Raw genomic sequence first — 13,746 nt, forward strand, 5'->3', positions numbered from 1 at the left:
AAGTCACGTAAAGACAACACACATTGCATTACAAATGCTATAGGTGTCACATTTGCGAAAGTTAAAACTATTGACATTGTAACTGACAAAGCTATTACTTTTGCTATTTTCAAAACCAACACATAAATAACAAAAGTGTCATTTACAATACCAATTGCTCAAACTTTCCTAATGCGAGACCTATTGCATTTCCAATGCTTGTTTACAAATGCAACTCTCCACTACTATTTCATTCCAGGCATATTGAGCACACAGTACCATGCCCCTTTTCCGGCTCACTTCATAGATTGATTTTTTAATCATATTTTTCAAGATATGCTTTGGAAGGGGTGCCACTTCACTCTGACCGATTTCAAACACATCCAAAGCTTTCATATAATCTGAAACGATGGCCCTTCTACCCTTCTAGCACTAAAAAATGTCATTAGGTCTAGGCCTGCGATGGCTGCGCAGACATGCGCAGGCTCGCTGGCGAGACCTAATGACTTAGAGTGAGTTTCAGTAGCGAGGCCCTTCTTTTCCATTGGCATGTCGTCAACGTTCATGCTAAACGGTGGCCAGCCATTGGTAAAGAGGTCCTAGTGACGTCCTTCTTTCCCTTTTAGCCCCGTTCTTTTCAGACTGGCTTCCTTGACTTACATGTGTGGTAAAAGGTTTCTTATCTTCTTTATGGGGCGAAACAGATGGCCCCATAAAGACGATAATAAACCTTTTACCACACAGGTAAGTCAGGCCGAGCCCGTCCGGACGGTTCTAAAAGAGGAAAGTCTACGTCATGCCGAGCGCTTGTTCCGAGCGCTTGTTTACATGCTAGGAGGTCTCAGCTTTACTCTTCCCTGCTGCGCGTGTCGCCGCTTCATCTTGTTGTTTAGTGAGTTTACTAATATAAATGTTGTTCAAACGAGTTATTGCTGCTCGTGTTTCTAGGCCTTAATTTGGAAGCGATTCACCCTCGCAATGCACAAAATGGAAATCCTTCCGCAGCTCTGTGAAATCCGTGTGTAGCCCTGTATTGTGTAGCGTGTATTGTCAGGCCCAGTTGTGCGGTGAGGGCTGGGCCCGTGTCCTGCTCGGTGCTAGGGGTCTATACCCCACCCCGCTCGCGCCGGCCTGCAGAAGCTAGCTGGGTTCAATGGAAGCGCACAACAAAGGGGCGGGGGAGGGGGCTCCACGTATGTTAAGTTTTATAAAAGATATCGTTGGGTGTTGTCATGGGAAGCCCTGCGCGCCTTAAACTGTGTGCGCGGAGTTGGCGCAGAGAACAAAACAGCCGACAGCTTTCAAGAGTACAAAGGGTCGCACATTGGTCCTCCCCACTCCTGCGATCTGTCTTTTGCCCCTCCCCTAGCACCCCGAGAGCCACTGAGCCGAAATAAAACACAATAATGGAGTCACTCAGCTGACAGAGCGAGGCCCTCAGTGCAAGCCGTTCCTGCACCACAGAGAGGGGCCTAGACCATCAGATTGTTAACTATCTTTAGTGTCCCAGGAGCCCTGCCTCTCTCTTTCGGTTGCCTGGAGGGATACAAAAATTGTGCAACCGGTAGAGAGAGGGCCTCTGTCACAGAGACCTGGCCAGGGCTGGAGAGAGTTCGCACTACGCACCCATTTGTTCCGGGGTATAAGCCTGTTTTTAAGCATTGTGATGGGTTGTATTTCAACTTTTGTGTAACGCTCCAAATTGCTGACGAGGCAGACAAGCATTGTCAACTGGGAACCGTTTCAGAAGTACAGTGTTGGATGCATTATACCTACATGGGAAATGGTGGATGACCTTTGAAGATGTGCTCTAAGCATGGTGTGGTCATGTACATATGAATACACTGTTGCAGAGATTGTGAGCGAATAGGCCTAACAACATTTATCTACTACATTTGTATGCATTACAGTCCTCATCTTCTGTTTAGAATGGCGAGAAGAGCCATTTTAATGCCCCCTAGTACTGGAGGTGATTGTCAATGCTCCTTATTTGAGTAGGCTTGGAGTGTCAGAGTTTGTGTGTGTGTGGTTCTGTGTGTGTGTGTGGCTCGCAGTGTGTGTAACTCTCTGTGTGTGTGGCTCTGTGTGTATGTGTGGCTCTTAGTGTGTGTGGCTCTGTGTGTGTGTGGCTCTGTGTGTGTGGCTCTGTGTGTGTGTGTGGCTCTGTGTGTGTATGTGGCTCTGTGTGTATTTGGCTATGTGTGTGGCTGTGTGGCTCTGTGTGTGTGTGGCTCTGTATGTGTGGGGGGGCTCTGTGTGTGTGGGGCTCTTTGTGTGTTTGGGGCTGTGTGTGTGTGTTGCTCTGTGTGTGTGTGGGGCTCTGTGTGTGTGTGGGGCTCTGTGTGTGTGTGGGGGGGTCTGTGTTTTTGTGTGCGGCATTTGCGAGAGATTAAGCTATTGGCATTGTAAATGACAATGCCATTTATTTATCTGTTTTCAAAACCAACACATAAATAAAAATGTTGTCATTTACAATGCCAATAGCTCTAACTTTTGCAAAGACGAGACCATTGCATTGTAAATGCTTGTTTTTTAATGCAGCTCGGATAGAGCCAGAGTCACTATTCAGTATGGTATTCCCCCAACTTTAAACAGCAGCCATGGAAAACACATTGTAGAGAGGAGACCAAATTCAAGTCGAATGTACAGCTGAAAAATTCAAATTACAGATGCCTAATAAGCCCTTCAACCTTCTCGAAAAAAGACCAATACTGCTCTTTCATTGCTCATTGAAGGCAGAATTTGTATCTTATAAACCGGCAAAACATGGGCAAAATGCCTTTGCCCGCAACACTTATATAGTCTGCAAACGGCTAAAGCTTGAGATACTGTCTTACAACACTCACTGATATGATCCTTATTTGAGCAATTACTAGAAAAAATTATACCTATGGATATAACTACACAACTTCAACTTATCATTCTCCAGAAACCAGTGCACAACCCTCCTAACTCTGCAACCCCGGGACCTAAAAGCCATACATTTGCTCTTAGAGATGTTTTTTTAAAGTATTCATTAGCATAGTTTCTTAGCTCAGAAAGACGCCTATGTAGTCCTATGAGGGTTAAATGCAACAGAACAACATAATTAGCATAGAGTAAACAACCAACACTCACCGATCCTAGCTTGGGGAGTGGTCCCCTTTACGTTGTCCAACTCTGCGACGAAGGTCATGGATGTAAAGGGAGAAAAGGAGGGGTGCAAGTAAGCACCCCTGCTTCACACCATTATGTGTCTCTACTTTGCTGGACAGACCCTGGTTCCCTCCCATCAGAGCAACAATCATCCTAAGCAAGTGTGTTGGGATACCCAGTGCAACAAATTTCCTCCACAGCGTCCCACTGTCAACCCTATTGAATGCTGCGAATAAATCAATAAAGGCAGAAGATAGAGCCATGCCCTTATCCACAGTATACCTTTAAATCAATGTCTGAAGAGCCGTGATATTTTCTAAAGTTCCACACTTCTTACGAAAACCAGCCTGCTCCATAGGAACAAGGTAGTTACCAAATACACAGTCTTGAAGGTGAAGAAGAATACTCGTGGCAAACAATTCCCAATAACATCCAATAATGCAATCTGCATAGAGCTAGACGGTGAGGTTCACGACCTTTTTTATGTAAAGAAACAACACCACTTCCTTTCAAGGAAGATGGAATAACCCAATGCGAATAACAATATTGAAACACCAGACACAGAAAAAGAGCCCATGCAGAAACATCTTGTTTGGTAAGAGCTATTGGGAGTTTATCCGGGCCTATCGCCCGAGTACCTTGCACCTTTAAAAAAAGCTCTCTAACTCCTCACCAGAAGGCAGGCCATATACATTCAATGAGGCAGGCTCTTCACTCGACTACAAAAGAGTCTCGCAGCTAGAATTGATGGCATATAACTGCTAGATATATTGGGACCACTCTGCATCGGATATAGGGATGGCCTCCGCCTTAATTCTGGAATCACAGTATTCAGCTATAAAGACCAATATTTACGCGAGTCACCAGAAAAAGCAACTTCTCTCAACTTAATCCATTTCTGGTCCTCCTCACTCCTTTGTTAAGACACCTTCAATCTAGTTCTCACACGCTTCAACCAATTGATTTCCCTTTGCCTCAATAGTGACGGTTGCTTAAATTGTTTTCTTCCTAGGGAATTTAAATCATGGTTTACCTTCTTTACCTGCCAAGGGATAACTACAGAGGGTTTAACACTAGTAATTCTATTTTTTCTCCCACATGATCTAAACAGGGACAGCTGCTTTTTGAATCAGACAATAGGGTTCTCTAGGGAAGTGACAGAAGGGCACGAAACTCGCTGTTTTAACATGAACGGCTAAATTCACTGTAATATTATTTGACCAAAAAGTACGTCCACTTGTTTTACTGTAAACAGTATCATTCCTGGAATCCCTTACGCACTAAATCAAAAACCACGGAGAGAATACTGTGATCACCTAAATCCATCCTCAGTACCTCATCCTGAGAACAAGCACCAAACATTTGGTAAGAAACCACCATATAATTTATTAATGATCACCCTCAAGAGGAGGGAAAAGTAAAAGAGGTTGGAGAGTCCTCTGGGAACCTGCATTTAAAGAAATGAGGTCACTGGATCTCAGACAATCCAGAAAGCATAGGCTTTCTGAGAATGCCAGGTACAATAGCCTCTAGAAAACTCCACACCTCATTCAACTCGGAGTTCCCAAAAGTCAAAGAAGAACAGTTCAGGATTTTAGCATTCAAATCACCCACAATAATGATCAATGAGCAATCTTCAGAAACACTAATATTGTGTACAAAAGAAAACATAGATTCAACTAAGGAGTCAGAAGAACTTCCATGGAGGATATACACATTTACGAAAAGAAAGGATGTGTAAAGTCCCTCTATTACAATGCACAGGGTTAACTTTAAAGAGATGCAAAGTTTTGAGGGATGGACAAACACCTTAGGATTCCAATTTATACAACTCCTATGTAAGATGCTATACCTTCACTGGCATGACCTTTTACAAATTATCAACGGACAAAAACGCATAAAAAAGTTTAACTTGGAATTAGACTAACTCAAGCCCGCCATATTCCAGGAAAAGATTTTATCCAAGGGGCTACCTCTGCAACATTGGGAGTTTTATGGGGTTTTTTAAGCATTCAATGCTCCTGCTACCCAACTCCAGGGAGCTAACTCAGCTTCCTTCCCAGATTCCCTGGCCCACTAGTCCTCATATCACTCTCCTCCCTGTATCTCTACGAATTACGATTGTGATATCCTACAAATTTGCAAACCGCCTACTACTGCATGAATCTTGAGTGTACTCATGGGTGCCCACTCAAAGGCTATCAGGCTTAGGGTCTATGGTCACTTCAAACGGAAAAACATCAATACAATCTTTTCCCGGAAATGGTCAACATTGGCCAGGATTAGCATTACAACAATCCTAGAACTAACTGTGACTCTATAACTCGGAAGTGAAACAAGGGGATCCAATTACACGGAGTCAATATCTTTACTGACACCAGGCACAGGGCCTCAATTTCCAGTAAGAGCTTCAAGATAAAACTTCTTTTCATTGGGCCCAATTCACCATCGAATAAAGAAACAAAATTCAAGGTATTACAGAGATGGCCAATACCAGGTCCTTCAACAGGGTTGTTATTATGACTTGGCCCAACCCCTAAATTAAGCGGCTGTGCTGATGGAAGAAATGGAGGAGACTCCCATTAAAAATCCTCATTAATTTGGGAACAGTACAAAAAGATTCCCAATGAGGAGGAGCTGGGGGAGATGTTTTAGGGACCCACTCAGCCTCTTGAGGGACTCCAGAACCTTCTTCATTGGTTCTCACCACTTCGACATTCCCATCCCCAGCATCATCCTTCGCTATACCCATGTTCATGCACCCCCCAGTTATTATGGACAGTTACCCCCATATGGAGGGGCCCCATCTCCAGCTGATGGTAATCTAGGATTGGTACTTCTAGTATATTAGGAAAGGAGGGCATACTAGTTACTTCTGGGGACTCGAGCTCCTGACCTAATAAAGGACAGCGTTACAGAGTTACACCAAATTAGCACAAAGGTAGAACTTTACGCAAGGATTGTTCTTCTGTTGTGTAAATCTCTTCAGTAGTTTTCTAAAAATGAACATTTAAAAAATTGCTCCGATAGGACATGAAGAGGTTCAATTTTTTAAATACCTGGGCTGTTAATTTAAAAATTCTCCAAAAATGAAAGGGAGTCCATTGAATTAGGGAGCTTTCAATCCCTTCGTGTATTGCAGATTCACAAAACCAGCAAATCTGCTGCATTATGATCGTCAGACCATCACAGAAATATTTCTGTTTTGCCACCATTAACTATTATGGTGCACGGTGCATTGTGATGGGAAAAATAAAAACAAAAGAACATACCCAGCAGGAGCTGGATGTCTGTGGACAGTTGGGTGCAAGGGCTAGTCTGAGGCAAGGCACAATGGCCAATCCTGCTGCAGATGGCTGAAGACTGTGCATAGCATGTGTTGGCCACTTGAGGAGGGTGGCAACAGGGCCTTGCAAGAGGCCAGGACCTCCGGCCAACTCACACTGCACTTGGCTGAAGGCTGTGCACTATGGGCGGAAGCCAGGCCCTGAGACCAACTCCATGTTACAGTGCCAAAGGAAATGCGCCACAGGTGTTGGCTGACCCACTGAGATGGGCGCAGGCCCTGAGGTCAGCGCCGCCTTAGCCGCCCATGGAGTGTTGGGCGCAGGGCCTAGCCAGAGGCTAGACCTTTGGCCAATCCCCACTGCACATGGTCAAAGGCATGCTCTGTGGGAGTTGGATGCCTTCGTAGGGTTGGGCACAGGATTGGCTATTGGGCAGTCCCCAAGGTCAAAACCCACAGTGTAGCTGAGGATGCCCACAAGCAGAGGGTTGGTGCAGGTAACCTTTATCATAAAAAACAAACAAACATCAAAATGAAATTATGTTTATAACATCTATGCTTAAAAAACCCTAAGAAATTCACCTAATAAAAAACACAGCTAACCTGCATTAATGGTTACAAATTAAAACCACTGAAATGTGCAAGTTTTGGTTAGAGCACAAACCATAACTTGTACAACAGCCAAACAAACCATAATTCATACACCAAATCCCTGGATAAATATTCTAACTGGGTGCACATTGTGTTGTGCATCAGGCCCTTAGTATCTCATTCAGGAAACAGCTTAATGCGAGTTGTAAAGCACAGCACTGCCCTCTCTCCTCAACAAGATTATTCAAATAAATCAACACTGACTTTTTTTTTAACATTCAGTCATTGCTGGGAATACGAGAGAAATGTATACATATGTACTGACAATTCGATGTCCCCACCAAAATAGTAATTCTACACACCTATGTTTGAGTGTAGAATATTTTTTTTAATTCTCCAAGAATTCGAGTACTATGAGAAGTTGCAACAGTCACAGCAGTACTCAAAAGCAAGTAGTTACACATAGGTAATTAATGAGGGGGCACTCTTTTAACACATATCAATGCTTAGCAAATGTACATATTGTTTTATTTATTTTTCTCTGGAGTGCAAAGGGTTTTTATATGGAAAAACCACGTTCTTACAACAGCCCGAACTTTGGACTTTCCCTTCTACCTTCCCATCAAAGATAGTAAGTCTATCTTGCATCTGACGTGTTTGTATATTCGAATTGTGTAGCAAAAAGCAGGGGTGAGGCTTCAAGGGTTAAGCGACCCGGACAGGATCCCTCATTCAGTGTTCCAGAGATAAGACTGCCTGTGTGGTGGCAACACCTCTAATGCCACCAGATAATTGTAGAAGTAATTCGGGGGAGACAGGCAGTACCTGGGGTTTTTGAGGAATAAATGCCCAAAGAGTTGCCTGCATCTTTGAATGTTTTTTTATTAATAGCACCAGGATTTGAAGCCCGATATAAAAGAATGTACAGCAAAGGCGTGTTTTGCTCAAAGTAGCTGGATGCCTAGGGCTTTCTCAAGGCAGAGAATCAAAGAAACAATATTCAGTCTCTGGTAGGTTGAAAGTATTACCTTTGACAGACCCACAAAATAAAACAAAAACAGAAAAAGAAAAGAGAGGTTTAAATATTCAACCATTACCATATGCAAGTTTGTGAATACTTAGAAACTCGTGGTTGAGGGTGTTCACTGGATTTACGCTGTGGAACATTCAACTCCTCATCCCAGGAGCAGATTTATCACCACAAAATATAACGCCACAAAGGGTATAATAACACGTGTTGGTAAATTGACAGGGGTGTTGAAATTTACTTTTTGTAAATGGCAATACTAAGTTTGCACTCATAAAGCAAAATATATGCACATCTAAGTTAAACTCTACTGCCCAAATGGATGTTTAAATTTGAATCCTATTCTATATGTCAGAAGCAAAGCAGCAATATGGAGCTAGCAGAACACGAGACACAAAGAAAAAAAATCATTTATGGTAATTAGGGTTTTTAATAGGGCCGCTTATATCTTTGCCTATGTGGACTCCACAGTCACGTCTTGCTTCTGAGAGGATAGTGGGATATTAAACGCCACATGGATTTTCTGCCTCTATGCACTTTGCCCCTAGTTATCTGTGTTTACTTCATGCATCATAGTATTACTAGCGTCACTTTCAGAAACTGACCACGTACGAGATATGTACTTGTGGTTTTGCAAGATAATTTCTGACAACTATTCTCATGCAGGCAACAATGGCTTCCAGCTTTCCTTGTCCCACGCACAGAAGAGTCTATGGTAGACATCTTGTGACCTTTAAAAGTTGCAGAGGCCTGTGTCACTTGGGGGAAGGGCCCTGCATCTTTGGCTTCCACTGATTACAGCAGGAGGGATCACAGCACTTAGCTGCAGTTTGTTAGGATAATACGAAACATGTCCTCTAATGTCACAGTTCATTAAAATAGCAGAGAAATCTATGACTGGGCGGTGTGGCGGCTGAGTACATACCTGTTTCTGCAGCCTTCTCTCCTCCCGCTTCCTCTCAAGCTCCGCCTCCTTTGCGGCTTCCTCCTGCCTCTGACGCTCCTCTTCGTCTGCCTTTAGCTGAGCCTAGAAAAATAATTAGTCCATTTAAAGCACTTCAACTAACTGGCTATAAGAAGACATGCCTACATATTTGACTTTTTTTTTGCTTTACCAAAGTTTGAACTAATGGTATGCAGGGCCGGACGGGCCGTAGCGGGCAATTCCCCGGTGCGCGCACGGGTGGGGGCTGGTTTTGGGCCCCTGGGGGGCGTTTTTGTTACATAGCTGCAAAATCGTCCCTGTAACAAAATCGGCAGAAAAACGGCCCTGTGGCAAAGAGCTCGATGGCACCCCCAAACCTCCCACGGGTGTGAGGGGTTTGGGGGGTGGGGGTCAGCCAAACACTGTGCCAGGGCCGGTTTTGGTTCCCAGTCCGGCCCTGATGGTATGTCAAATATGGATCTCTGTCCACATAAAAAATCAATAATATCTGCACTACATCTTTAGACTGAGGGTCCTATTATCAATACAAATTGAGATACATGCTTTATTAGATAACTACAAGAGTTATCCATTTTAGTAGTGCTATCTGTGCCCACTTTCTAAGTCTCTTTATGAACAGTTTATGTTGTCAATATGGCCGCAAATGTCCCTGCAAAGTCTAATTGGTAGCATGCATGTGCACACTACAAGGCTATTTACCTGTAACAAGCTTTGTTTAACAAACAACATGCATGTGCTTAGAATAAACCAGCTCTCCTTCACTTTTGGGTAATATTTTAATAGTTTAGCAAAAATCATATTTAACTTTTTAATGTCTAGGCTGTTTAGCTATGAGGAATGATGCTTGACCTTCTAGGAATCCTGCAGCTTCTTCAGTGCTAGTAAAAGAGAACTTTGTTGCCCACTGGCTTCCTGCGGCAGTGGCTTCCTGCCACAATGCTTATGGTGGGAAAAAAAAAGAGTGCACCTTTGAGGGCACTTGGTGATAATGGCTGGTGGAAGAACCCGAAGGCTTCTTAAGAGACACTACCAATGTGGAAAATTAGGAAAAGTGATGTACATAAGCAGTGTTCATTTGCCCTTTTTCACTCCTCTCCCTGTAAGCACCATGAATACCATAAGATATTGACCGCATCACTCCGCCAGTAAAAGCCCGTGCCCACGTGTACATGACAGCCATTTTAGGCACCCTGGCCTTTTGCCCGCTCATTAGAATCACCGGCTTCCCTTCTGCGCGTATTTGAACCCCCCCCCCTCTCTCACATGCATAGACCATGAAACCCTCTCCCTCTGCACGACCCTGCCCTGAAAGGCAACCCTTCTGCTTGACCCACGCAAACTCCCCCATTTCCTCTTGAAGAGGCATCCTTCGCCTAAGCTGACATAGCCCTCCCCAGCTGCACCTGACTGCCCCCGCTCTCTCATATACGGGTCATAAGATCTCTCTCTGTGCGACTCTGTCCCTGTGAGCACTCTGGCTCTCCCCTTCTCCCTCACACGGGCAAGTCATAAACCTTCTTCTTCTGCAAGACCCTGTCCTTGGGAGTCACGGCCGCGCCTGACCAGCACCTCCTTTCCTTTCATGAATAACCCCTCTGTTAGTAAACCCTCCCTCCGCGATGGACTATCCACACATGTCCGAGGCCAACGCCTAAGCCAGAAGATACTGTTTATTGCCCCTTATTGTATGGAGTCACTCCTCTTCAAAGAACCCACTATTGATCCTGGCCACCCCACCCCCTGGGCTACGATCAGGCGCACACATCCTAAAAATTGGCGGAACACTCAGCTGCGTGATTACCCTCCCCTCTTATCAGCAGGTCAAGGGTCCCTATTGTGAACATATGTGGGGTAGGATTGACACGAGGATTATGGGGATGTCTTTTCCTTGTTTCACAATATCGTGATTGTAATGCCAAGTGTTTTGTAAGGTATAAAAGAAGATGTCTCAGCTCACTTGTTAGAGCATCTCCCGAAAGACACCGTGTTTCGTGTCCGAAATGACAGGCTCTCCTCATGAGAAATAAAACTCTGTTCTTGTGATTCCAGCTTCCAGCGCCCGTCTCTTTATTTGGTAACTATTCAGAATGAGAACTAAGAGGCGACTTGCGCCAGCAGCCCGGGCATCGATACTGATATGGGCTCACATTTTACAATTGGCGCCCAACGCGGGGCCCATCAGTGACATAAGGTCCAGTAAGAGAGATCCAGACGAAGAAGTGAACATCTAAATGATTGGAGTATACCTGCCTTGAGAGGGCCCTCGTCCGGCTGCCGATCGAAAGAACTTCACCGATTCTGAACGGACCTCTCTCGAGTGACCTATTGTCCTGACTGGAATCCCACAGGAATGCTACACGGAGTAAGAGAACGATCGGGCGCTGGAGGAGGAAGATAAAGAACTATCCATATGGTCCGGTCCGGGTAAGATTAAGTAGGGCGTTTTACGCCTGATTGGTAGGATGGTTTCATCCATCTGATTGTTTGATTGATTGTATTGGAATCGGTATTTGAATACTGATATTGTTGTTATTGGTTCATTTAGCTTTGGTTGCTACTTGAAATATTGGTTCTCTTCTTGAGAACGAGACATTCTCTGTTTGCAAACAGCGGCGAATAGGAACGTTCGTCTCTCTTTGCAGATAGAGAAGGGTAGGTAATGCAGACCTTTGTCCCCGTTGTAATCAGTCATGCCTACTTTTCTCCCCACTGATTGTTTGAAATCGATTTAATAATCGATTGTTGCTCTTTGAGATCTTCCCTGTCCACAAACAGAGACGAATAGAAATATTCTGTCTCCCTTTGCAGATAGCGAAGGGCAGGTAATGCAGACGTTTGTCCCCGTTGTAATCCGTCATGCCTGTTTTTCTCCCCACTGATTGATTGATTGACTGGACATTGTTGTTCCAGGAATTGTTTGTTTGAGGTATTTTCTGTTTGCAAACAACGTGGAATAGAAATATTCTGTCTAGTCTTTGCAGGTAGAAAAGGGTAGGTGATGCAGACTTTTGTCCCCGTTGTAATCCGTCAGTCCTACCCACTCCCCACTGATTGACTATTATTTGGGGGGTAGCTCACCTGGTCCGTCCAGGAGGCTACCCTTATGGAGGATACATGCCCCAACTTGTTGGCCATTTATTGGAAGTAACCCATCTGGTCTGCCCAGGAGGCTACCCTAGTAAGTGGAGGTACATCATTTGGCCCGCCCAGGATGATACCCTAATGAAGGGATATGTGTTCCCCTTTGATCGATAATCTAGTTCCAACCCGGACCATTTATTGGAGGTAACTCACCTGGTCCGTCCAGGAGTACCCCTAATGGAAGGACATATAAAAATGAAGTGATCACCGTACCCTACTAACAGAAAACTTTAGCTCGAAACACGCTAAGGAAAAGAAGGAATAATAAAAAGAAATCGGGCTAAGTCAGTAACCCCCTGATGAGCTTTCGACTTCACTAAAAATAAGAAACATTAGAAACAGTTCGTAATAAGAAATATAAAATAGCGAAAAGTTTGACAGCAAAAATAGCCACGAGGTAGCTAGGCTCCGCTGCCTATTCCCGCTCCCAACATGTCTGCCTCATTGTCTGCCACACCCAAATAACGGTAACATGAAATAGATACAAATCAATTAGACACCTACCCCCATTCCGGAAGCTCCCGAAGTGCAACAGGTCCGCGGTTACGCCCGTCCGGAAGGCGAGGCCTCGATGCATGCAGGGCTCGGCTGGCCGCAGTCGGAAGGGGAGGCTGTAGGGTGGACGGCCCGAGGAATCGTGGAAGTCTCTCCCTTTCCTTCTTCTGCTGCCCTGCAGGCCACAGGGGGGGGGGAGCTGTCTTGCCTCAGCCATCGACCACCCCCCACCCCCTCTCTTGCCTGATCTGGCCATCGACGAGGACCGGAGCCAAGGCGAGGTCGGACAACCCTGAGAGTTGCAGATAGTCCCGCCACATGACCACGCCTGAAAATTACAGGTAGTCCCGCCACATGTCAACGCCTGAGAATGACAGGTAGTCCAGCCACACGGCAACGCCTGGACAGTTGCAAGTAGTCCCGCCACATGTCAAGGGGGGGATGTCTTGCCTCAGCCACCGACCCCCCCCCCATCTTCAATAGCCGGCACGGCCAATACCGAAGCGCTGGAGCCGAAGAACGGCGCGGGGTCGCTGGAAGGGGGAGGCGGCGCGAACGACCCTCCCCCACCTCCCTCCAGGTGGAGGCTTCCAGCGACACCCCAACGCTCTTGCTTAAAGAGGGTCCACATCGAAAAGCGGTCTTTTGCCCGGGACGGGCACACGCCCCAAGCCTTCTCTCCTCAACTTTGAAGATTCTATGAGAGCCGGGGGGCCCCCCGACCCCTCCGCATGGGCGCCCCCGTCCCCCTCACTGGGAGCCGCGACATCGGCGCACTCCTGCCTGCGCCAGCCTCAGTTTGGAAATGGCTAAAATACAGCCAAGGTACAGACTTGTTCAGTTCCGGTGGAACGCCAGAATGACCCGGTAGGAAAAATTGTTGCCGGCCTCCCCACTCTTTGACTGATGGTCCATATTGTTAGACTGTTACCACATTGCGAAAAACTTTTGAACTACCAACGGAAGGTTCTGGTCCTACTACGAGTCAGTGGAGGCAATCTGACTATACTGGGACTTGCCTGACCTCGCCCAAAATGGCGCCGACACAAAATGAGACCTTTTTTTTTTAAGAATCCTTGTTGCACCCTGATTGTTCAGCTTTTGATGCCCCGGGATATGTACGCAGTTTTTGGACAATGAAAGTAG

General features: G+C 45.5%; 1 protein-coding gene across 1 annotated transcript in view; it reads right to left on the reverse strand.

Annotated features, from left to right (window-relative positions):
• The window catches only part of CCDC191 (coiled-coil domain containing 191), a 170,825-nt gene that overhangs the window by 22,248 nt on the left and 134,831 nt on the right, over positions 1 to 13,746 (reverse strand). Inside the window, exon 13 of the mRNA XM_086935594.1 lies at positions 8,944 to 9,045. Within this exon, the coding sequence (XP_086791720.1) occupies positions 8,944 to 9,045 (102 nt within the window). The remainder of the gene's footprint in view (positions 1 to 8,943; positions 9,046 to 13,746) is intronic.

The sequence above is a fragment of the Lissotriton vulgaris genome, chromosome 8 (genome assembly GCF_964263255.1).
Source record: "Lissotriton vulgaris chromosome 8, aLisVul1.2, whole genome shotgun sequence".
NCBI classification, from domain to species: Eukaryota; Metazoa; Chordata; class Amphibia; order Caudata; family Salamandridae; genus Lissotriton; species Lissotriton vulgaris.